Source organism: Agelaius tricolor, unplaced genomic scaffold, assembly GCF_023055355.1.
Source record: "Agelaius tricolor isolate 1412-34295 unplaced genomic scaffold, bAgeTri1.0.p SCAF_3, whole genome shotgun sequence".
Taxonomy (NCBI): domain Eukaryota; kingdom Metazoa; phylum Chordata; class Aves; order Passeriformes; family Icteridae; genus Agelaius; species Agelaius tricolor.
This window is the reverse complement of record NW_027269263.1, coordinates 11,654,867-11,679,304: the sequence shown is the minus strand read 5'-3', so window position 1 is coordinate 11,679,304 and position 24,438 is coordinate 11,654,867. Positions and strand designations below refer to the sequence as shown.

The 24,438-nt window shown below is 39.1% G+C and overlaps 1 protein-coding gene across 4 annotated transcripts in view; it reads left to right on the top strand.

The window, feature by feature from the left end:
- The window catches only part of DGKI (diacylglycerol kinase iota), a 209,826-nt gene that overhangs the window by 118,829 nt on the left and 66,559 nt on the right, over nt 1-24,438 (top strand). For all 4 annotated transcript variants that reach the window (XM_071422458.1, XM_071422461.1, XM_071422459.1 and 1 more), the window contains 5 exons: nt 40-102; nt 332-405; nt 1,673-1,784; nt 4,730-4,929; nt 15,874-15,974. In XM_071422458.1, the coding sequence (XP_071278559.1) occupies nt 40-102; nt 332-405; nt 1,673-1,784; nt 4,730-4,929; nt 15,874-15,974 (550 nt within the window). The remainder of the gene's footprint in view (nt 1-39; nt 103-331; nt 406-1,672; nt 1,785-4,729; nt 4,930-15,873; nt 15,975-24,438) is intronic.

Sequence of the window (24,438 nt, the reverse complement as noted above, 5' to 3'; positions counted from 1 at the left end):
AGGAAGTGTTGACAATTCTTGCACTGGTTTCTGTTGCAGGCAGCCTTTACAGACTTTCTGCAAAGAAGCTCAAGAGATTTATCCAAGCATGTTAAAGTTGTGGTGAGTATAAGAAATTGTGTCATAGTATTGTGGGAAGGGGGTGGAGGTGGAGGTTTGGAGAGAGAGTGAGGTGAGAGTTTAATGGCTCTGTTACTTTTCAGTTTTGAGCATGACATTTGCAACACATTCCAAGGAAAGTCTTGGGAAAGTTGTTACAAAGCAGCAACACTTCTCTTGTCTGTGGCTCCATTCAGCAATTTCTCTGTGCTCTGTCACTTTGGCTTTGTAGTGTGATGGTACAGACCTGACTCCAAAGATCCAGGAGCTGAAGTTCCAGTGTATAGTGTTTTTAAACATACCCAGGTAAGCTCAAGATAGATTCTTGAAGTTATGCAACAAAAATAACAATAGTTTTCAAAAGACACCTAACAGTTTTCCTAGGCTGGGTTTTCTCACCTCATTGAGAGCTGGCTCCTTATAATTCTGTCAATGAGCTATGCAGTATGGCTTGAGAGTTCAGGGTGCAGCAAAACCATTCCTTAAAAAGTTGAGTATCCTGATACAGTAGAAATGCTTAACTAACACACTTTGAAAAGCTGTGCATCTAACCTGCAAAGAAGTTATTAAAGGGACAGATACCTAGTCTTTTGCTTAGTTAGAGTCCAAGTGTGGAAAAAAATGGAAAGGGGGAGGAGGGAACAGAAATGGAGAGAGGGGAAGGATAAATATTTTAGCAGTTAAGGAATACCAAACTGCCAAAAGAAGTCAGTTTTAAACATGTTACAAGGTGTCCTTAAAAAAAATAAAGCTGAATTATCAAAAATTGTTGGTCTCCTGTTCTCTAGAACAGTAGTCTCCAAAGTTAATTTGATTGTGCATTTCTGTCAGTAAAAAGCTTTTAAGCATCACCTCCATATATGTATATTTATAAATTATATACATGTGCCTCTATTCTAGTATTACAAAAAATATGTATGTTTTTAATGTTTGCTTTCTTATTGAAAGTAAAAGTAATAGTTTTCTTCATACACTCTAATTGTCTTGTCAGTTGTGGATTTTTCTTGCATGTACCCCACTTTGGAAACCATTGCTTTAAAAAACCTCCTAGTTTGCTCCGCAGGCAGTCCCAAGCACTTAATCTTTTGAGTTCCGTACTGCAAGCTTCTGCTTGATGTCACCTCTCCAAAGTTCCCCCTTCTACCTCTTTCAGATCACTTTTACATTTATTCTCTGATGGTAGAAAAGAGAGAGGCCTCAGCTTTATCTGTTCCTGCTTCTTATTTCTCCCTGCCTCCTCAAACTATGCAACATTTTGCATTCTTTGTGCTGAGCTAGCAGAAAGAGGGCAAAGAGGGGCAAAACAGCTTGATGACTAGGGGCAAAACAGCTTTATGGCTCAACAGCTTACCAGCAGGAATCAAAGCAAATAGGGAGTGCTGCTGCTCTATGGTGTATTTCCTGGTGTTTCCCCATTTTCCTCTCAGAGAGGAACCCGATAAAGTTTATGGTGGGTGTACCTGAGGGTGTTGTATCAGCTTGGAAACAGAAAGAACAGCCTAAAAGGCTAAAAGTCAGGACCTCTCAGGGCAAGCTGCTCTCTCCAATTGGCTCTCCAAACCTGTCTCTGTAGGTATTGTGCTGGCACAATGCCCTGGGGGAACCCTGGTGACCACAGAGACTTTGAGCCCCAGCGTCACGACGATGGCTACATCGAAGTCATCGGCTTCACCATGGCCTCGCTGGTGAGTGCAGGGGGTGCTGCCAGGCTGGGAGGGCTCCCTGGGCAACACTGCAGAGTGCAAAATGCTCCTTGTTTCTGAAAATCAGGTGTGCTTCCCCATAGTCACATAAGGCAAAAGCATGCTCTGCTGTTAACTGGCAGAGCCAAATAGTTCTTTTTTAATAAGAGAAGTGTTATTTAATAATAAAAAGTATTAGTTGCAAAATATGGCTGATTTGCATATGCAGTGCTCTGAAGTTAAATGGCAAGATTAATACAGTAAGAGCAGTATGATAAGAGCATGAAGTCATGATTTTACTGTGGGAATGTTCTATGATCAAATAAACACTCCTTTCTCTCTTTAGCTTTTGTCTATTTCATTCTGTGGCATTAAAGTCTTTTTTTTTAAGTATTGCTGGTATATAAATATGAAATATTTTTTAACCTTATATGGACATACAGTTTCTATATGTTCCCCAAAAGTCTTGTGAAACTTTAGTAATAGCTGTGGAAGACTTTATTAGTATTTCTTACATGAATTTTATCTCTCCTTTTGATTCTGCTAGAAAAAATGAAATTCAGCCAACAATTTTAATTTGTCAGTGCACTTTCTTCCAATGCCATCTTTAAAGTGAACTGAGATACCATAAAAGCCATCTTTCTCTAAATACCCTGGTGTCCTGCTATGGCAGTGGCCAAACACTGTGACAGTGCCTTCAGGGGATGGTTAAATACAGCCAGAGTTAGCAATGTTCCCATGCTAGCACCAGCCTACCTAAGGCACTACAGCTTGGGCTTAGTGTGGCCAGCAGAAGGCCCACAGCTGGACTTGCTGGAAAGTTTTTATAGCTCAGACTTAGCTCCATACCTGTAGGCCTTTGTTGCTACTGTCTCATGTAAGCTAGTTTAAAACAAAGATGGATAAGCCCGTTTTAGCTAAACTCCCCTGTTGTGACCTGCCCTCAGTCCATATCACTTTCAGTAAATACCCACAATAATGGTGTTTGTTTCCTCAAAGAGAAAGTCAGGCAAATCTAATCTTCAAAGTAAGAAAAAAGCAGTCTTGGTCAATCTTTCCTTTAAGAGTTTGTCTGGGTTAAGGATACCTTCCTGAACTTTTTTTTTCTTCTTAGTGGGCCTAGTGGATTAGGGAAATAACCCACAAGAAAATTTTTGTTTATTAGCCTGGTAGATCTTGTGGAATAAAAGTGAAGAGGAGTTTAGGGCATGTTTTTGAAAATGCTGTCAAAACTTTAGCATTTACAAACTGAAGGTTTTCAGTCAGAAGAGTTTTTTTGTTTTTGACACTAACACAGTTCTAGTCAGTGGAAGTGGCTAGACAGATTTCAAAAGCTACCAACAATTTTAGTTAGGACTGAATTTAAGAAGTAGGGCCCTTGAGCTTCTGTTTCTTTCTAAAGGAAGCCTAGTTGAGAAATGTGGGTCTGCAGACCCACATTTCGTTGTGATGCTGAAGAATGATTATAACCCTAGACTGCTTTGATATAATCCTAACTTGTCTTGTATGTCTCAGATGCACTTGTTGTACCTAAGTGAGTCTGTGAAACCAAGGGAAAGAACTACTTTTTAAAAAGCATTTATAATTATTGATCATATTGTCAATTGATCCATAATATGAAGTGCACAGGCCTTGGCTTGTGTTTACACTGTTCTCTGTTAGTATTGCATTAATAAGAGATTTTTTTCTGCATCTGAGAAATTAGAGTGAATTGTCACATAGTCATATTTATTAAAAAAATACATTTCTGCCTAAACATGTCTGCCTAGAACATGAAGGATCTGCTCATTGTCTTCCTTGCTTAATTTCTTTGAAGTGAATTCTTTAACATGATATTTGTTTTAACAAGGTCCTTCTGCTTGCTCTTTTCAGCCTGTCTAATGTTGAGGTTGACTTGATGTGTAAGCTTTCATAATAAAAAATTTAAATTTACTAATTCCCATTAAGGACCATTCTGTTCAGGAAGGGGAAATAGTTTTTCTGTCTCGCAGATGTATCTAATTAGGGATGTTGTTTTAAAGAGCAAATAATTATTAGCGTGACTGTTATTGTAAAAACAAACCAACCAAAACAAATTGAAAGCTTTAAGAACGAGCACAGTTATTAATTTGCATGTGCACAAGTGTGTATATACGGATGATGAGTCCTATAATGCATGTGGGTAGATATCTCCTTGTTGCTTTGCAGTTTTGGGGTGAAAACGCTTTCATTGTGCTCTTTCAGAATAGCTTAGGAATGGAGTACTGTGTAAAGGACGCTGCCAGCAAAGTGGCATTTTGGATTTTTTAGCTGCCTCAGTTTATTCTGTTCTGAGCTATCTTTTCCCTGCTTGTTGGAACCCAGGACATCTCTCTAGCTGTCCTGAATGGCTTGAACCCCTGCCAGGGGGCTCAGAGACCTTGGCACCTGTGACTTTGAATTTGACCCATGGAGCAAATGACCACCTTTATATGAAGAATTACAAGTCAAGAGAGTTTAAGTAGAATAATAGTTAGCTTGTTATAGGGTGAAAAGTAGAATTTTAAGGTTTCTAGAATGTGGATTTAGGGTCCCAAGATAGGGGAATTTGGATGTGTTTTGTCCTTCTTTCTCTTTCTTCCTAGCCTCCATCTTATGGGTGATGGTGGCACTTTTGGATTGGTTTAAGGTAGGAACGCACTGTCTAACATAGGTAATAGGTATTGGGAAATTATTGTAAATGTACATGTAGTTTTTAGTATAAAAAACAACACTGACCTGCTGAACAGACCTCAGCAGGGCAGAGAAAGAATGTTATAGATAAGAAATAATAAACAACCTTGAAAACCACAGCTGAGGAATCCTGACTCCTTCTTTGACTGCCAGGCTGGGAAAAGACTTGTATGTATCTCGGGGTCACTCTGACCAGCAGAGATTCCAAGACCTGCTTGGTGTTTTGTTTGTTTGTGCGTTTTGTTTGTTTCTTGCAGGCTGCCCTCCAGGTGGGTGGCCACGGGGAGCGGCTGCACCAGTGCCGGGAGGTGACGCTTTTGACGTACAAGTCCATCCCCATGCAAGTGGACGGCGAGCCCTGCCGGCTGGCCCCCTCCCTCATCCGCATCTCCCTGAGGAACCAGGCCAACATGGTGCAGAAGAGCAAGAGGAGAACGTCCATGCCTTTGCTGAATGAGTGAGTTGCACATGTGCATGTCCTAGAGGCAGGAGGCCCGTGTGGGGCAGCGTACTCTGTCATGGATTTTGCATGTACTGGACTTGCAGCACATTTGAAAAATAAATTAAAAAAAAAAAATCACATCTTCTGAAGTCCCTTTTCACTCTATTGTAAATACTTACCTGACTTTCTTTTTATCTTCTGAGTTCCCCTCTCTTGCTTTTAGAATGGTGTTCTATCTTTCTGTTATGTATTTATTTATTTAGAGAGGTTTCTGCAGGCTTGGCAGTCTGCCCCTTGGCTTCTGATGGTTCTGCATATGTATGCCATTTGCCTTTGAAGTTTTTTTGATTTAGTTTCTCAGCTTTATTGATCTGCTTTTTAAGCTGCATTGAAGACCCCGTAAGAAATTGCCACACTCAAGAGCTAATCAGGACATATTTCAGTCTCTGCTGTGAGCACATGCTGCCTGGCAGAGTCTACAGAGAAAGATTTGAATGTCCTGAAAGAACTGTTTGTACTTTTTAGGAAATCCTTCTCCAGTATAGAAACCCAAATGAGAAATGAGTATTGTAAATGTGACTAAAGAAAAGCTAAGATTGGAAACTAGTAGCTTGTCAAGAGGAGTACACAGGACTAACATTCTTTTTCATGATTAAACTTTCTTTACAAGCACTGCAGATATAATTTAACCAGAAGAAACCTAAATAGTCAAATTTTGACCTATGAAAGTGGCCACCCAATAAAATAATTTAGATTATTTTGTAGAGGTTATTATTGTAATCCTTGTATAGGTCTTTATTGCTGCTAAAAATGAGTGTTGCAAGGGACTTTGCTGTTTTTCATCAAATATTCCAAATGTGAAGCAAAACAGTCTGTCCCTTATTCAAAGATACTGACGTAATGCCCTAAAGTTATTAAGGATCCACATTTAATTCAAACACGTGCACCGAGGCTTTAATATTTTTGGGGAAATGGGTGGGGGAATTTTGCTGTTGCAATTGGAATGGTGAGTGAAGTTCTGTGAAGTTCAAGTTCTGTGAAGAGATGTAATATCTTCCAAAAGACTAACTCATATAACTGAAAAAAAAAGGACAAGGTCTTAGGCACACCTTTTCTCTTCAGCTATCTTAAAAGTTGTGTCCCTTACAGCTGTCTATCTAGAGAAAGATCCTGCTTTACTTCAAAGTTTGACTCCAGCCCTTAAGAAATTTTTGTCATTCCCTGGCTGTCAACCTATTAATATAATCAAAGCCATGCTGGTTACTTTCAACATGTTCCTGTTCAATTTAGCACTCTGTTCTCTTACTGAGACTAATTCTTAAAGTTGCAGTAGAAACCCATTTCTCTAATGTGCAGTTTCTTTTTGCCTGGAAAATACATGAGGTATACTCATCTTTCTTGAGCAGAGAATAGCAGACTCTTAACTATGGGCAGCAGTGCCCAATTTCACCCAACCACAACTCCTCAATCTTCAGTGAATGCCAAGGGCAGCCCTGGGACATCTTTTTCTGCACTGAAGGAGACTAATGCAAATGTAAAAAGAGAAATCATGGTATTTCAAACTGATAATTAGCATGGGTTAGGTTTGGATTTTTAGATCTGAATTTAAACTGCGGTAGGGAAATCGAGATTTGTAGTATATGCCAATTGTCAAGGGGATATTCTTTGTGGTTTAGCTTGATTTAAATGTGCCATGGTACACTAAATTGCTGTCAGAGTCCTTTGATTTGGCTGACGTATTTTTCTGCAGATCTGTGTCTTGGGAAAATGCAAATGATCTGTCAGGAACTGTAGTCTCAGCTTCACATATCAGAAACTGTGTGTGTAGATATTTACATCTATTTCTATATATATCTGTGGATGTGCTTCACTCTGAGGTGTTAAAAAGGAAGGAGAGAGGACTTGAATCTTCTCTTACTGCAATAAAAAGTAAATGACTCGTTAAAGGTCAAAATCTAGGAAGAATATTAGTACTGTAAGAAGTTCATTCAATATGATGCTGATTGGTAATATTGCACAAGTGCAGAAACTTGTAATTAAATATGTTTATTTGTTTTTCTTAGCTTGCTCTTTAGGACATAACTCCTTATTCTGTTGGAATCTCGCAGAAAGCCTTGTATTGGACGAAACATGATATATGAAGGGTTTTTTAATGACTATCATTTAAATGTTAGATGTGTGAGATAAGTCACTGGGTCTGGAGCTATCCTTAATTACTACACAGCTCTTCTTGAGCTCCTTGCCAGGAAAGTAATTAGAAAATTATCTTGGTCACAGAAATGCAGAGTTGTTATTATTGTCAGCTTTGATATTACTGCCAGATAAAAAGAGAGTGAGTAGAAAAAGACTTAACTTGAAGAAGATATACACTGTTTCTGTATTTTTTTGACCTGATCATCTTTTTTTCTGTGGTTTTTTTTTTCCTCCTTGAAACACTTGTTGGCTAAGTTCTCATTCCTGTTCTCCACTACTGATCACAGTAGCATGTGAAAGAGACAACACAGCTTGGTTTTCTGTGACTGAGCCAAGAATGTGGCTGTTGAGAGCTATACCAAAAATTATGGGGAATAAGAAGAGAAACTGTGGTTCAGCTTTTCCAGGAATAATTTTCTGATTAGAAACTCCTGCATAGTATATTCCCCAGCAAGTTTCAGTTAATGAACACTTCCTGAATTGAAAAATGTATTTTGCTCTCACTGACTTTTAGTTTGGCTTGAGGGAGAGCACCTTGCATAATGGAAGAGAAAGAAGAGGGAAGAGCTTTTAGATAAAACATATTTGATGCATTCAAGAAAAATAAAGGAACCATTTGAATATAAATACTGAGGGTGAATATAAACACTAAAGCTGAATATTAATAAAATGCAAGTTTCCCTAAGGTATGAGCAAGAGGAATGGAAACAGCAACTTGTCATTGTAGATACAAAATCTCCAGTAAGGGTATTTTTTCCTTAAACAGTAATTAGTTGGTCAACCCTTGGAGACAATTCCATCCATCTGGATCTCAGCTCTGTTGTTTGTTTGTGTTTCTGGACCTGCTTCCAAAGTCTGTTGCTTTGACATTTTTCAGTGCCTGTGGAAGAAATTCTGGGATCCCTTGTCTTGTATAGTTATGTGCTGAGCTTTTCACTGCTCCTCACTTGTCTTTAGAAAGCTCCTGTGTGCCACATAGCAGTGATTTTCTCCATTTGCATGTCTTCAGTTGCTCTTGGCTTCCTAGTGTGAGCTCAGAGATCTGCATGGCCGTTCATTCAACTTTCACGTGACACATTCCTTTTGTTTCTGTTTAAATGTTGTGTGTCTTTCTCTTTCTTTCTTCTCTTGCACTCCTTCTCTCTCTCTCACCTTTTTTTCTTGTCTGTCCTCACTGTGTGCTGTTTTTCTCCTGGCCACTCATTTCCTGCTGCCTTATAGTATCCATAAAGTGCAGTCTGCTGACCTGAGGAGAGTCTCGGCTCCCCCTGATTCCTTCACTGTGTGAGTATCTGGCTTTTTTCTATTCTAAAAGTTCCACAGCCTTTTGTTATTAACCTGTGTCATTCAGCTGAGAGATGGGACAGTAAAATCCAGTGACAAATGTGAAGAGGGAGCTCAGATGACAGCATGACTGATGGGCACAGTTCCACAGTAGCCAAGTAAGGTGAGCAGGACATGTCTGGTGATGGTGACCAGGTTCAGCCACGAGCCAGCTCCTCAAACATCCATGGCAACAGGCACATCTGAGGTTTAATGCCAGGCATCATTCCTGGAAAGAATTGAGATGAGATCTTTTCAATCCAACACAGGATTCCTCTGTTTCAAGTTTCCACTGAACACGAGAAAAAAATGCTTTTTATCCTAAGGTTGACAGAGCACTGGCACAGATTGCCAAGAGAGCTTGTGGAATCTTCATCTTTAGTCATAATCAAACACTGCCTGGACATGGTCCTGGATAGCCTGCTCTAGGTGCTCCTACTTGACCAGGGATTTGCACCTGATGACCTCTAGAGGTCTCTTTCAGCTTCAACCATTCTGTGATTCTGTGAAATTTCAGAAAGCTCCAAGTGCTTCATTGTTATTTTGGAAAAAGGAAAGATTTTCAGTTTGGTATGCCTTTTCCGTGGGTCCAGTTTGATGTATTCTGCTAACAAGCATAAAGTAATGAAACCAACTTGCCTCATCAATTCAGCATCTGAATCAGCCTCTAGAAAAATTTGAGGTAACCCTTATTTCTTACACAGAACATTGAACTGTGTGTCTAAGAGAATGAGTACTATTTCCAAGCTCAGGGATATCCCTTGGAAAATCACCTCCAAGTTTTGATGCAGTTCATTTTAATGTCCCATTTGATATCAGCTGTCAGAATAAAGCAGGGAGAGAAAGACGTGCAAGCCCCAAACTAATTTGAAAGTCAAAGTTGTTCTCTATCTTAAAATCTGTAAAAATAGATTAAGCATGCTGCTGCACTGGGGCTGCCAGTTAATGTGTCTGACAAATTAAAATAGGAACCCATGAGGTAACACAGAAATATGATTTGGATTATGATGGCTTTGAGATTCAAATATTGCTTTGTGTTTTTTGTTGAACAACATAGAAGAAGACTGAGTTCCAGTTAGTACTGAACAGCAGGGCAGATCCTACTGAGACCTGGTGATGGATTATAGCCTGTCTTAGATAAATGTCAGGATTTCTGCAGCAGGAGATGCATGGGAGTTTAGGGCAGCCAATTTATTAGGCTCATGTGGTCTTTTTTTTGCAGAGACACTAGAACTGTAGTGTGATCCATTGCAAATGCTTATACAAGGTGTGCAAGTAAATACAAGCATTGTATTTTTGAAGGTCTTTTAAAAGGAAGGTGAAAACTTGCATTTTCCTGCTGGATCTTTTGAGATGAGAAGATGCATATGTGAGAGTACATTTGTCTTGTGTGGTTGATGCTGAAAATTACCATTGAAAAATAAGATATTTACTTGTGTAGCCCCTACAGCTCTTCTACAAGTGGAATAAACACTGTGGGTAGGTTGTAATTATTTTTTTCAATTAAAATACCTGCATAAATGAAAATACAAATATCACTGTATTGGTAAATACTACTCCTTTATGGAGTTTGTGGTAATGATTGCAGCAGAGTATGCGTATAAAACCTGTGTGAATAACAAAAGAGTAATAGAAGATAGTATTTTTGCTTTTAGACATTCAAATGCCAAACCAAATCAACCTTCTCAGGCTGAATATGGTTAGTTTTTAAGAAGAGAGTCTAATAAGGAACAGTAGGAGGCAAGGTGTAAGGGAGAAAGTCATAGAAAGGGAACTGTTCTCCAAAGGCAGAGTTAAGGATGAAAATGCTTGGAGATATCTTCTCCTTTTTTTCTGAAACATGATTTATAGGGAATTGAGTCTTCTCATTTCTTATCAGTTTTTCCTGTTTAACATGTGGGTTTCTGAATGTGAAGCTGTCCTGTGTTCTCTGGCAGTCCAGAAAGCCAACCATAAACTGGGCTGCAGCTGAAACAGCGTGGCCAGCAGGTCCAGGGAGGTGATTCTGCCCCTCTGTTCTGCTCGTGTAGACCTCACCTGTAGTGCTGCATCCAGCTTCAGGGTCCCCACCATGGCAAGGATGTTGACCTGTTGGAGTGAGCTCAGCAGAGGGGCCCCCAGGGTGATTAGAAGGATTGAGCACCTCTCCTATGAGGAAAGGCTGAAAGAATTGGGATTGTTCAACCTGGAGAACAGGAGCTTTGGGGTAACCTAATTGTGGCCTTCCAGTACCTGAAGGGAGCCTACAAGAAACATGGAGAGGGACCATTTACAAGAGCATGTGATGACAAGTGGAATCATTTCAACCTGAAAGAGAGTAGGTTTGGATTAGATATTGGGAAGAAATTCTTTATGGTGAGGTGCTGGAATGTGTTGCCCAGAGAGGCTGTGGGTGCCCCATCCCTGGAGGCTGGAGGTATTCAAGGCCAGGTTGGATGGGGCTTTGAACAATCTGGTCTTGTGAAAGCTGTCCCTGCCCATGGCAGGGGAGTTGGAACAAAGTGATCTTTAAAATCCCTTCAACCCCAAAAAATTCTATAATTCTGTTTAGAGGGATTATTACTTATGGACAACCCGTTGTGCTTGGAAGGGTAATGTGTGAGAGAAGCACAGTTAACATGCAGGAGAAGAAAAGCAAGTTCCAGGATTCTACTGGGAAGTTCAGAATGTGTCTGTACTTCAGGTGTCTCTGTGGGTCTAGCTCAACAAAGCCAAGTGTGTTTGCTGAAGAAATTGTGAGATAAGAAAGTGTCAAAGAACTCACTAGGGTTAGCCAGGTTAACGTGGCTTATGTGGGATAACATTCATGTCCTGGTTTTAGCTGTGACATGGCTGATTTTCTCCCTAGTAGCTGTACAGAACTGTTTTTTGGATTTATGGCAAGAATAATGTTTTGGCTATTGCTAATTAGTGTTTATCCCAAGTAAACCCTATTTTCAGTGTCTCACACTCTGCTGCTGAGGAGCTGCACTCAATGCTGGGAGAGAGTGAGGCCAGGTAAGGTGACACAAACTGGCCTAGGTGATGTTTCACACCAGAGAAGGTCATGTCCAGTGTGTAAACTGGAGGAGTTACCTGGGAGGGATCTGAGTGCTGTTTGGGGATTTGCTGAGTTGTGAGTAGTTGCATCATGCATCTCTTTTTTCTCTCGTGTTTGTAACTCTCTCTACCCCCCGCTTATCATTACTATTATTATTACCATATTTATTATTATTATACTATTTTGTTCTGTCATGAAATTCTTATCCCATCTGTGAGGTTTATCTTAGGTTTATCTTTTCTTTCCAATGCTTCTCATCCATGTCATAGCACACAATGACATGGATGCTCATCTAGCCAGATTCCCAAACAAAAGAAAAAATATGTGGTAGAGCTTATAATTTCAAGGGTTTTGTGTGGTTTTTTTTTTTTTTGTTTGTTTGGTTTTTTGTTTGTTTGTTTGTTTTTTTTTTGTTTTTGTTTTTTGTTTTGTTTTTTTTTTAGGTAAAGAGTTTAGCAAGAGCTTCACCTTAAAATAGCAGGGAACTTTCGTGAAGTGTTGAAATTCCTCCATAGAAGAGACTGAATGAGTCTGCTCTGTTGTGGCAGTTCTTATGTTTCAAGTAGATAGATGCTGCCAGAAATTTATTTTTAATGTATCATTTCCAAGCTCTATCAATGTGATCTTGAAAGTAAGGTGAATTCATTTTTCTCTTTTGGCTACAGCTTTCCTCTTTCCAATTGTTCTAAATGCCAGAATACTTAATTAATTTTTCATGTTTATTTCCTCTCTAGGAGACAGGTAATCCATTAATCATTCATTGTCACTGCAAACATCTCCTAAAAGACTGATTTTTTTTTACTCAAGTATTTTTTGTATGGGGGGAAGTAGATTTCCTTTTCTGTTTACTGAATCATGTTAAAATTTATGTGTAGGATGGTGTGGGCTGTATTCTTGAAGATCTATCAGAAATTTGTCACTGGATTCTGTAGACTTGTTGGACTGTTTATTTTTATCGTTCCTTTCTCTGTGGAGACATGAAGTGTAAGAAATGGTTCACTGGGTTCATAAATAATTGAAATAGGGATTGGGGTATTTATAATTTACAAGTCTGTCTCCCCAGCTGAATAAAGCTGGTGGCAGAAGTGTAGCTGTTTGCTGTGCAGGAGTGCCAGGCTTGGGCAGGACCCAAGCTTGCTCTGCCTGTGCTCTTCCCTTGGTGACTGGAGGCAGGAGCATGTGTCCTAGGAAAACCAGCTGTGCTCCAAGTGAGCTGTCTGGCATCCTCTCACTTGTTGCTGGATGATTAATAGGGGTGAGGAACTCATGGCTTCGTCAAAAACTGAGTGTGTTTTTCTAGATGAAAGATCTTGGACAAGATTCATATTTAGGTTTGTGTTTAAATGAAATCATTATAAATAATAAACATGAAAAACCAGAATGTTTTATTTGACCTCAGTCTTTATTTACATCCTCATGAGGCAAATGACATTTAGGATTTAGTTCTGTGGATTGATGTGTTTGTGGAATGAGTTCTTAATTAGATTCTTTAGGAGGTAATGGACTTCATTAATCTGTACTTTCAAGTACTTTTTGTTGGCTATGTAATACACCATGTAAAAAAATAATTGTTAAGAGGTAAGTAATTTAAGTAATTTAGGTTGAATTACAGTGCAGTTATCTCCCCAAATTTATTTATAAATTGCTGCTTTATGTGGAAAGCTTTTCTTCCTCTCCTTGCAGTTAAGCAAGCTGTTTTACACAGTATTTAGAGACATCTATTTCTATTAATACTGTACTAATGTTTCTGTTCAGTGACATCCATCACCCTGTTATTTGCTTTTACATGCACATGCTTATGTATTTTATCTTTCTGGTTTCTGGATATACTGATTATGGATTATGAATATGGATTATGATGCAGTGTCCATGAAGACTGCAATAGTGTTGGTGGTGGAAGTATTTTGCTCAGCTCCATTAGATAGAGTTCTGTGAATGAATGAGTTAATTAGTTTGACTGATGAGGACAATATACCCTGGTGTCAATTGCTGCTAGTCTGATAGCACAAGAAATGAATATACCAATAGTGAGTTGTAGAATCAAATTTATTTTGAATAGGTAATAAAATTTAGTGACACAATGTGTCAGCCAATGACTATTATAAGAGAACAAAGGGTGTTTGCAAAGAACTGATGAACAAAACCATCAAGCTTGAGTTACTGAATAAATGTCTCTTTTGTGCATGTGTCAATACACACACATGTTTAGGAATGTGTATATACATTTACTTGTGTTATGAATATGCTACTTGTGACTGGACCTGGCTAAGTGTATAAATCTCTACCCTGTAGAAGGGAACTCCTGGCATTGTTATTTCTGGTAATATCTTATTTTCTATAGAAAGCTACTGTTTCCAAGGTTACATTTTTCTTGCTAAGATAACTAAACTTTTCAAACAGACAAGAGCCCAAGTTCTGTTTCTCTCCAGTTGTATGTTTTAGCACACAACCTGTTTATGTAGTGGTTTTAGTCTGTCTTTATAAAAATGGAGTGAGAGGAGGGCAGAACAGAATACCAAACTCTGGTACTTGCCAGCTGATTGCCCTCCTACACTGGACCTGCTCCTATTTCTCCTCAGAAAATACATCACACTTTAGATGGTGTGCTTGTTGCTCCTGCAGAAACAAAGTAAGATATACAGTGTGCCTATATATCAAAAATGATACTTTTTGCAAAAGCATGGGAATATTTTCTTAAATATGTTCTAATTAAAAGAGAATTTTGGAGAGTGTATGTGTGGTTCTTGGAAGAAAAACTATATTCTAGATTTTCTTAATTTTAGATACTTTTCTTCCTCCAGCTCCAAGCAAAGAAAAAGACCTTTCTCACTTCTTTTCAGGTGAAAGGACTAATTTGACTCAGAAGGTGATACTGCACATGCAGTAGGTTGCCGTCGGCTTCAAGCTAAGAAATAACATTTGTTTTTCTTCCTTACATGGCATTAGGTAGTGAGTCAGCATATCTACAGAAGTCAGTGTTATCTTTCACTCCCCTTGGTGTCCAAACACCATCCTGTGTTTGGATTCCAACAGGTAGGTTGGAAGGGAGGCAATTAGCCAAGGTTTGGCAGATGTTGGCATGAGGTCATCCTGTTTGCCTCTCCTGCTTTCATGAGAGCCAGATTATTCATTGTGATAATGAGTTTGAAATGAGGCCCAATGTAATAGAACATAAGTCTACCACTGATTAATTGATGACATTAGTGAAGAAAATTCACATTTGAACTGGTGTTTAGAAATGAGGTAACACAGGTAACATTTGTGAGATGTTCCTTGTCCTTCACTAGCAGCGCAAATACTATAAATCAAATAGTTTAAAACTGAGGCAAAGAAAGAAGCAAAACCGTATATTTATGAGAGTACACAGCATTATGACTTTGAAAAGGCAGAGTATATTAGTCAGTATTACTGGTAGTAACAAGATGAAAACAGAAAATAGAGACAATCTTTTGGTAAAAGCACAGAATGAGTAATCTACTTTTAACTGACCTGGGGCTGAGTTCCTATAGGACAGACATTTGCTACGTGTGTTATAATACACAGATTGTCTCTCTTTCTTTAAAAGTGGAAGATGCAAGTGTGGCTAAATTGATTTCCATAGAATCTAGCTAAACTTAAAAAATCAAATAATAGGTTACATTAAGGTAGAAACTAGTGTGAAATGAAGAAGAAAGCTTTTCTGGACAAATTTCTATCCATATTTATATGGTTATTTCATGTTAAGTACATGAACACCTAATTTCTAGATACTGACCTATTGAGTCTTTCAAAATTATCAATAGTTGAGGTATCTAAATCAGACTAAATTCTGTAAAAGTGAGTTTGCCATACTGCTACTTGCTTTTAAAAGTCCTCCTGGGTTCTGAGTATTAGACTCACAACTTTCGAGATCTGGTTCTTAGCCACATCTTTGTTGACTGTTTCTCAGACCTGAGATGCTGGAATCAGGATCCTTCAGTAATGTGGTGTAGATGCTCTCATGGGCAGAGGTTGTCCTGAGGTACTTATCAAGAGGCATCTTTCTGTGTCTTGAAATTGAAGTTAGCAGATCTATCTACTGGCTGTGGTAGGGCTCTAAGAATCTGCACAAAGTCAAACTGGAGAAGGGCAGGGTAGCTACATAGGGGTATAAGAATTCAGAAAAAACCTTTGCAGTTTTAGGTCACACAAACACCAAACGGGATCCTTGATCTTGTTTATTATTTAAGGTGAAATGTCGGTGCTGTTGTGCAGTAGAAAGTCATAATTTTAAATGCAGGAATGGGCCTATGGGGATGTGGCTCACTTTTGAAGAGGCTTGCGCATTTTCTTCTTTCAGAGAAGATTGAAATCCCTTCATATCCTGTTTTCCTTTGCTCTTCCAGGGAACACTTTGTTTAAGAAGCTTTCTTGTTTTCTTGCAGTCCTCATTCCATCCCAGATCGCCTGAGGATCAGAGTGAACAGGATTAATTTACAAGAATACGAGGGGCTACATTACGACAAGGAAAAGCTCCGGGAAGCTTGTAAGTTGGGAGAAGCCAGATTGTGGCTGCTTTTGGTAGAACATTCTGTACAAATCTTACTTTGACCAAAACAACCCCTACTCCAAAAACAACAACAAAACCCCCCAAACACAGGGTCAAGCACACACTTTTGGATGAGTAATATTGAGACTATGCTCATCTATATGTGCATATGTACAAATGTGCTCTCTCTATATAAATAGCATCTTTAGAGATCATGTATAGATATTCCACTGCTTTCTTACTTAAATATGTTTCTTCTTATTATATTTACTGTAAAATAAATGTTTTGCACACAGAGTATTTTTTATTCATGTCTTTCTGTTGGTTCTGCTGGGTTTCTAGTATATGAAACTGTACCAGATTTTATGATTAGCATCAGATTTCAAGCGCTGTGGGAGACCATGATATATTTGATATTGAGAATGTGCACTGACCTGGAACATGGTTCTTGCACAGGTACATTTATCTTGGGGAACAAATCTGGGTTCCCCACGCCCTTATTCTTTACCAGCCTTCAGTTTTCCATTTCAGAGAATAATTGCTGTTTTTTTTTCCTCATGTAATCGTTTAATTGTTGTGTTTAGGGGTAAGTCAAAAGCAGACAGTGGTTGCTTTGGCAACGTTGATGATGACAATCTGAACTTAAAAATGGAATTCCTTTCCTTGGTGACACACAGAGTCATTAATCAATGAGGGACAGGGCTGCTTGTGATAAGAGTTTAATAGTCTTGTTATGCATCTGGCTCATTATTCATATTAAATTACAAGCATGAGTGTTTGTTGTGCAACAGAGCTTCAGTTCCCTCTGCAATACAAAGTGCTTTGGTAATTACAGGATGACAATCCTTTTAATTGGTTTGCTTATCTTATTGTTGGAAGATAGTTAAACTGTTTCCATTTCACTCTTCCAGTCCCACCCCTTCTCAATTTACTGTCTCTCTTTGCACCAAAAGAATTGAAATATCTTAAATCTTGACAGCCTTAACTGAAGTTAGTGGATTTTGGTCATATTTAAAGCAATCAAAGCCTTCACTGGACAGAGAAGAATTTTAACAGGATCAGGATTATTCCTCACCGAAGCAGAACTTGCTTTAAGTTTAAATTGAGAGTTTGACATTGAGTAATTTCAGGCAACACTGAATGCACAACTCCCCAACACTGTCAGAAACAACTTGGCTTATTTGAGGGTTGCCCATCTGAGGAGAGCTATTCTCATCCATCCTTAGTATGGATGCAAATTTTCTGTGTCTGAATTTAGCATGTTTTTTGTCCTTAGGAGCCATTACATGTTCTGACACAAAACATACCACTTCTTACACTATTGTCACTGCAGGGGTAGGTGTGTATTTATGTTATTTGTCACCTGCCAAAATTCACAATGATAACATTATGAGAAAATGCCAGCAACTGATCTAACATCCTGGATTTGATCACTGAGTAGGAGTGTGCTTAAGAGGTTGTAATTCAAAAAACAGGTGTTTGTTCATCAAGACTTAAAATGATTGCTTTTGGACATTGGTGGGTCATTTGTAATGAAACCCTTTTGAATCTTTGAAGCCAATGCATGTCCACCATGATAATATAACATAGCTGGACTGGACTATTCTCCCCAGATATTTTTCATAGAGTTGTTTTTCCTATCAGTCCTCTTAACTGTCCCAGTAATGCTTGTTCATTACTGTTGTTACTTACTGTAAGAATATGAGAAAGCAAATATCCCCATTACCCTAAAAGAGACCAGAAAAGATATTTTACCTTAACCTTTGTCGTAGTAATGTCCTGTGAGAGGGCATGTAACTTGCACTATACACTGGTGGTCATAAGCCTGCTTCTCTGGTTATATATCTTTAAATGCCTCTCTTACTGCAGTTGTTACTGAAGAGAGGTGCTGGTTTCCTTCAGCAGGACTGTAGCTCTTGTGTGTATGGATGTCTCACTAGATGCTTGCAGGAGACCAAGTTTCTGTACTTGTTCAGGCTTTGGCAGAATGCCTACAACTGAATCCAGAATGCTATACTTAATATCCATTCTCCATCCACAAGGATTAAAAACAGTTCGACCTCCCTAAGTAATTTGAGAACAAAGCAGAATCTCACAGCAATCTGAACAGGAAAAGGAAGCCAGTTAATAAGGAGTTATCCCTGAAGGAAAAATAGTAAAGAACCTATTATGGTTTTTGCCTGTTACATGTCTCCATAATACAGTTTTGAAAGCTCTGACCTCACTGTAATAATCTGGATCATTTTAACTCGCAGTGAATACATTAATCTCCCTTGCTTACTTGTAATACTGATTTGAATCTATCAACTATTTCACCTAAGATTGTCTTCCTGACATAGAGGAGCTCATTATACAAAATGTTCCATGAAGATTAATCTTTACTCTGCTGGAGGTAGACACTTCATTTTGAAAGCCTCCAGAACAATTAAAGAATGTAATTTTGGCCTTTGAAGGGCATGACTGTCCTCAGCTTATTCTCCTTCTGTTGTTTTCTACTTTTCTTGTCAATACAGCTGGCATTTAACCCAGATGTTTTTTCTGAATTGTCCCTTTCTTTCCTCCCCTTGCTCCTCCTTTTCTCCTGTCAGCATCTCAGTATTGTGTGGGGGATGATTAATGATGGTACAGAGGGTGCTTATTGATCCTTCAGTGAGGAGGGATGAATGCTTTGGTGCAACATTTTAAGAAAGGGATATATGTTGGCGTTTTAGTTATGCTGTAATATTCTTCACTGCAAATGTAGTTGTCTTTTCTAACACCTCCTTATTCATGTCCTAAGCACTTGTCACCTTAGTCACAAGCTTCACCATCTCTGGCCAATATGAGAGTTGTACATTACAATGACCACAGCTAAGATTATCTCACTCAAGAAGTGAGGTGGACTTATGTTTCTAGGTAGACAGAATTTATTTCTGCCTCAGCTGCCTGCTTGTCTTGTGTGCACTCTCTTTGGCTTCTTGTTATAGCAGTAAAGTGTGATCCAAAGCAGCACTGTGGGTGAACAATTGAGTTATTTTTAAGACAGCAAAATCTTTCAGTGTGACACTGTATTTTCTCCTTTCCAATATAACTAAAAATTTCCTGACAATGGAGGCATATGTGGAAACTAATTTGGTTTTTAAAAAAGGCAACAAACCAACTAAACATAAGCTAGACAGTGACCTAGTGATCTTCAGTACTTCTTAGTTCTTCCTAGCAACACTATTTCAGATTTGCAGCATAAAAAAAATCAGTGAAATAACTCCCCATAAGCAGTAACTGAACAGTTGTGGGGTTTTTAATAGGGTATGTCAGCCCTTTCTGCCCTTGTTGTGTGTGCCCTAGCCATGGAGAATCATCTTAGCTTCCTCAGTACCACTAAGATTAAGGAGGAATTATACCCAATTTCAGTGATGACAGTATCAGAAATAACTCTCAGCCCTGTGTCAGCTCTGGGCTTCCCATACTTTCTTTTACACAGACCCAGCTGCTCCTTATGTCCTCTAGAATAAAATGGCACACTAGACTCAAGAGAAATTTTGAAAGAAAATTTAGTTACATGTGTTTAATCATTGGACTGTCTGTAACCTCACAAGCCTTTTCTGTGCAGCTTCCTTGCTCTGTGTGCATGATGCTGTAACATGATAGGAGCTTAACCTTGAATTCTTGTCTCCCTGATTATCTGTAGCTAAATGTCTATAATGTGAGTGCCTCTAATATCTGTGGGTTACCTGAGGGTTTTGGGCTCATCCTAGGAGTTCTTATCAGATACATGGGGATACACAGAGTGACAAGCTTGTGAGTCACTGTGATGTTCACATGTACAGAAAAGCACTTAGAATCCTTGATCTGTCAAAGGCATTCTGACTCTTTAAAACAGGGATATCACAGGTGAAGGTATTTGGAGATGAGCTCATGTGATTTTGAACAGCTAGCTAAGTAAGAAAGGGCCAACACTTAGGACTTGGTATTTATATCCTGAATATGTAATATAAAAGTCAGCAGGGAGCAGAAGACTTCCTGATGAGCCACGAAGGAAATGTGCTTATATTGGGAAGCAATTTTGAGCTGGATGGATTTAGTTGAGGCAGGTTGTGCAGCTACAAACCTTCTCTTTCGTCCTGTAAAGGATGCACCAATGGGCATTTATTTTTCAGGAGATCTCTTTGAGCACATAGTAGAAGTTCCATAAAAGAAAACCACTTTCATTTTGCTTAGAAGTCAGTGCCTTGCTCTAACAACTTGGTTTTGTCAATATATGTTGCGCACACATTAGCTAATTTAGGTAATTCTTCATCACTGTGATTTCATAAGATCTGAAACTGGGAGGGGTTGAAAGGATTGCTTAAAGCCTCCCAGCAAAGTGAAAGCAGGAGGATTAGAAGTCAGTAAGTCAGTAGTGAGTTAAATATTGGCAATATTGGCAATAATTGCGATTCTCTGAGGCTGGGGGAAGGAGTAAGCCCAAGCCATTGGAATTTCATATCATGGGGTTATAGAATCATAGAATGATTTGAGTGGGAAGGGATTTTTAAAAATCATCTAGTTCCAACCCACTGTCATGGGCAGGGACCTCTTCCACTAGAGCATGCTGCTCCAAGTCCCTGACCTTGAACTCTCCCAGGAATGGGGACATCTTCCACTTATCTGGGCTACCCATTCCAGTGTCTTGCCACTCTCACTGTAGAGAATTTCTTCCGAATATCTAATCTAAATCTATCTTGTCTTGGTACCTCACAGGGCATATTCAGTACAGTCTTCTGTCTTTTGAGCTAGTGGGAAATTGTCATGTGTTAAGTTTGTCATCTTTAAACCAGAAGAGATAGGCATTTATATTTATAAAACTTGTATCTATATAAAATTTATAAATGTATAAAAAAATTTATATTTACTTTAGAGAAGTGGAGAGAAGCAAGAATATTATGTTTCCAGGAAATCACACTGTAGTTTGTCTTTCTCATGTAGGCTTTTCTGTGAGGTTCTTCTGTTCATATTCTACTTGCATGTTTCCTTAGTGCTTTTCTGATTTGATTTCCTCTTACTTTTTTAGTCCTGGTTGTCCCGTTTGGATAACTCATCCCACACACATTCTTCCTGCCTGTCTTAGTCTGTCTCTGCAGACCTCACAGCACAGGTTTCTGCTCTTTTCCTCTACCCTAAATACTTAATTGTTGTTGACCCAGATCTCTGCTGTCAGCTCTCACTCCCAATATCCATTCCCAGCCAGCTTCAATTCCCAGCTCTTCAATTTTTTTTTCTATAATCTGTTCCTTTTTGTGTGGTGTTTGGCACAGGTTCTCTCCTCCTTTGACTTGGGCAGCTTCTTCCCTTTTGGCAGGATATTGGAAAAATAACTGAGAGACTGGAGGGAATGACTGCCTTTTCAAACATGGTCTGGTTTAATCTGATAACCTCCACTGTGCTTTACCTCCTTATATGTGAGGATTTTGCAAGTGGGCTAAAAAAACTAGTAGCCAATGAACCTAGGGAGAACTGAGTTTTCTCAGTATAATAAGCAGAAGGGATCTGAAGAAACACATGGCTTAGATTTATGTGGTAAGAAAATCCTTTTGTACAAACTCAGTTTTATTAAAACCAAACTGTGAAAGCCAAACCTCTTAATATAAATGTCTGAATATTTTATAATTCTCTACCATGTATTTGCTTGGTCCTTCATATTCTTAATATCATATCCTTAATATCTTAATATCAGGATGCCCTTCAGGAAAATGGCTTTCTTATGACATATTCAAGTAGTGAGGATCCTTTATTTGTTACATTAAACATTTACAGTCCAATGTCTGATCTCCCCAGTCCCCTGAGGTATCAGAATCAGAATGAGTTTTCCTGGAATTCACATCTACTGTAATGTTCTGTCTCAAGGCTGTTTTGTTTGGGATTTGAGTGGGTTAATCATGGTATTAAGATCACAAATTGAATCCTTTCATAACAATAAACAGGTAAGTTAATTGAATTTTATAATATATATAAGTATGTTTGGGCTTCCTTCATTTGTGTCCTCAATACTATTAAGGAGTTCACTAGCTCTTGGTATTCAGCATAATGGGGACTTAATAGGTGGAAGATTTGTTTGTTGCTTACAAATTCCATAGCTAATTTCATGAGGACTTAGGAAATCACTCCTAATCTTGCAGTTAATTAGAACACCAGGCTGGCCATACTGCTGCATCTGCCCAACCCTCCTCCTGCTGATCCTTGGTTTTGGTTAGTGTTGCTAGGAACAAAAAACTTTCTGCAGTACTGGTTCAGATTATGAAGCCACTGTCTGCCCGTCTCATTTCCTGGGGTTCTTGCACTGCTGCTCACCACAGCTGCCTGGACAAAATCCTTTTTCATCATTCAGGGGGCACAAGGGAGCTGGGAGATGGATGCAAGTGGCCAGAAGAGCAGGCGTCTCAGGAGAAAAATATCTGGCACTTGAGTGCTGTGGCTTGGCTCATGATCTGAGACTATTCCTTATTTTTGGCATAGTCACGTGGGTGGGTTTATCCACATATTCACAGGAGTGGACAGTGTGTGTGTGCATGGAAAGTGGTTTTGTAGTGCTTTTGATGTGTTTGCACTCCCACCTCTCTCCTGGCATATCCAGTAATCCCTGTGCCCCACAGGGATTTGTACTGTCCACATCCTCATCCACCCAGTAAATGCAGAGGCTCCTTAGTCCTGGATGAAAGTGCCTACAATGTTACTGTCTGCTATGCATGTTGACTTGGCCCTTAATTGATTTATCATAAATTAACTCCTTTTGCCTCTATTGCGTGCTATTGCACTATTTGTAGAATGAGCAGCAACCCCAGAGTTTCTATGCCATTATCAACTACTAAGCATTTGCTTTTGTTTTAGAACAACAACTATTGTGAGTCACTTTTTAAGTCTTGACTGTGTGGTGCATTTTGATTGCTTATTGTGGTTTATGATAAAAATCAGGGCTGTGAATATTTTCCTTGTTGAAAGCCAAATGGGTCTTGCAAAAGGAGCCAACCAAGCAATAAATGAACAATAATAACAACAAAAATTGGGAAGCAACATTTTAGCATCTACTTTACTGTTATCCAGTAAAGACTTTAAAGGCTTTTCATAGGCCATGAACCATATGGAATGGAATGGAACCACTTGAGACCCACCTCACACATTACACCTTAGCTAGCTATTGACCCCAAATGCCATAGATCATGCTAATTCACGATTTCCAAACAGTTAAGGCAGAACTTTTCTTTTTAAGGACAAAATCACACAGCCCAGAGTTTCAGAACTGTTCTTTGTCCACTAAGAACCAGTATCACATAATTTAATTAAAGCTTGAATCACTACTTCAATCATTAGATGAGACTCACAAAGTATCACCACTAAGATATCTATTGCATTTTTAGATATTTTGGTGGATTTCTTTAGAATTACAAATGTTTTAAGGTCCTCCTCTTTTGGTCTTTCGGGAATGGTGATAGTTAAGGATTCCAATTCTGTTATCTGTGTTGTTTTGTCAGGTCAAAGCTTTAGTCCCCATTAAGTGTGGAGAAGAGAGAAAAAATCTGTAGTGACAGTCTGTGAGCCGGTGCTGTAACTCCCTAGTGCTCTGTAGCTGTTGGAGGTGTAGCCATGTCTGCTACAATTCAGTTTTTAGTGCTATAAATGAATTTAACAAACACTTCTCTTAGTAAGGGCTGCAAAGGGATCTGTTCAATTGAATCTAGATAGCCATTAAGAAGTCTCTGCAAAGAGCTTAAGGGGCTCCTGCCAAAACAGGTTAAGCAATAATAAACACTAAGCAAAGAGAATCAGTCTGTAGCCCAGAGCACTGGAGTGTTTGAAGCAAGCCCTGTTTCTGACCCTTCTTCCACTTGCTTGTGTCTCAGTCTCTGTTCTGCAGTGAAAGAATCTTGGAGGTCTCCATGACCCCTGTTTCCACCTGGCCCCTCTGAAAATGTGCAGGGGGACTGTCATCACTATTGGATGTCAGTGTTGTTTCAGGAGATGTGTAACCTCTTCCTTCCCACCTATTCCTTCTTTATGTTCTTGTTCTTACTCCAGCATTTTTTCCCCTGCCTCCCATTTTCCTGGGTCTACAGTTCTGCTGTTCAATTTGCTTTCCAAACACAATTCTGGCAGCATTGCTGAGCCCTGTGCTGGCCTCTGAGGTCCACAGTGACCTTGACTGCAGCAGAGCTCCCCAGCTCTTCTCCTTGGAAACCACTGAGCTCCTCTTTGTGCATCAGGCTTTGGTGGACCAGAAAAATAGGAGCTCTCTTCTCCAATATCTTAGCACTGTCTTGTTCTCTTACCAGAATGAAGAACTTGTAAGTATTTAAATAAGTCTCTCCCACTTAATCAACTTCTCTTCAACAGCAGGAAGGTTTGCCAGCACAGTTGTGTTTTCTGTTTATCTCAGAAACCTTGGTGATTTTATGTTGCTGCTCATTATCCAGTTATCAAAATTGTTTCTGAGTTGACGTTCTGTTCTGCT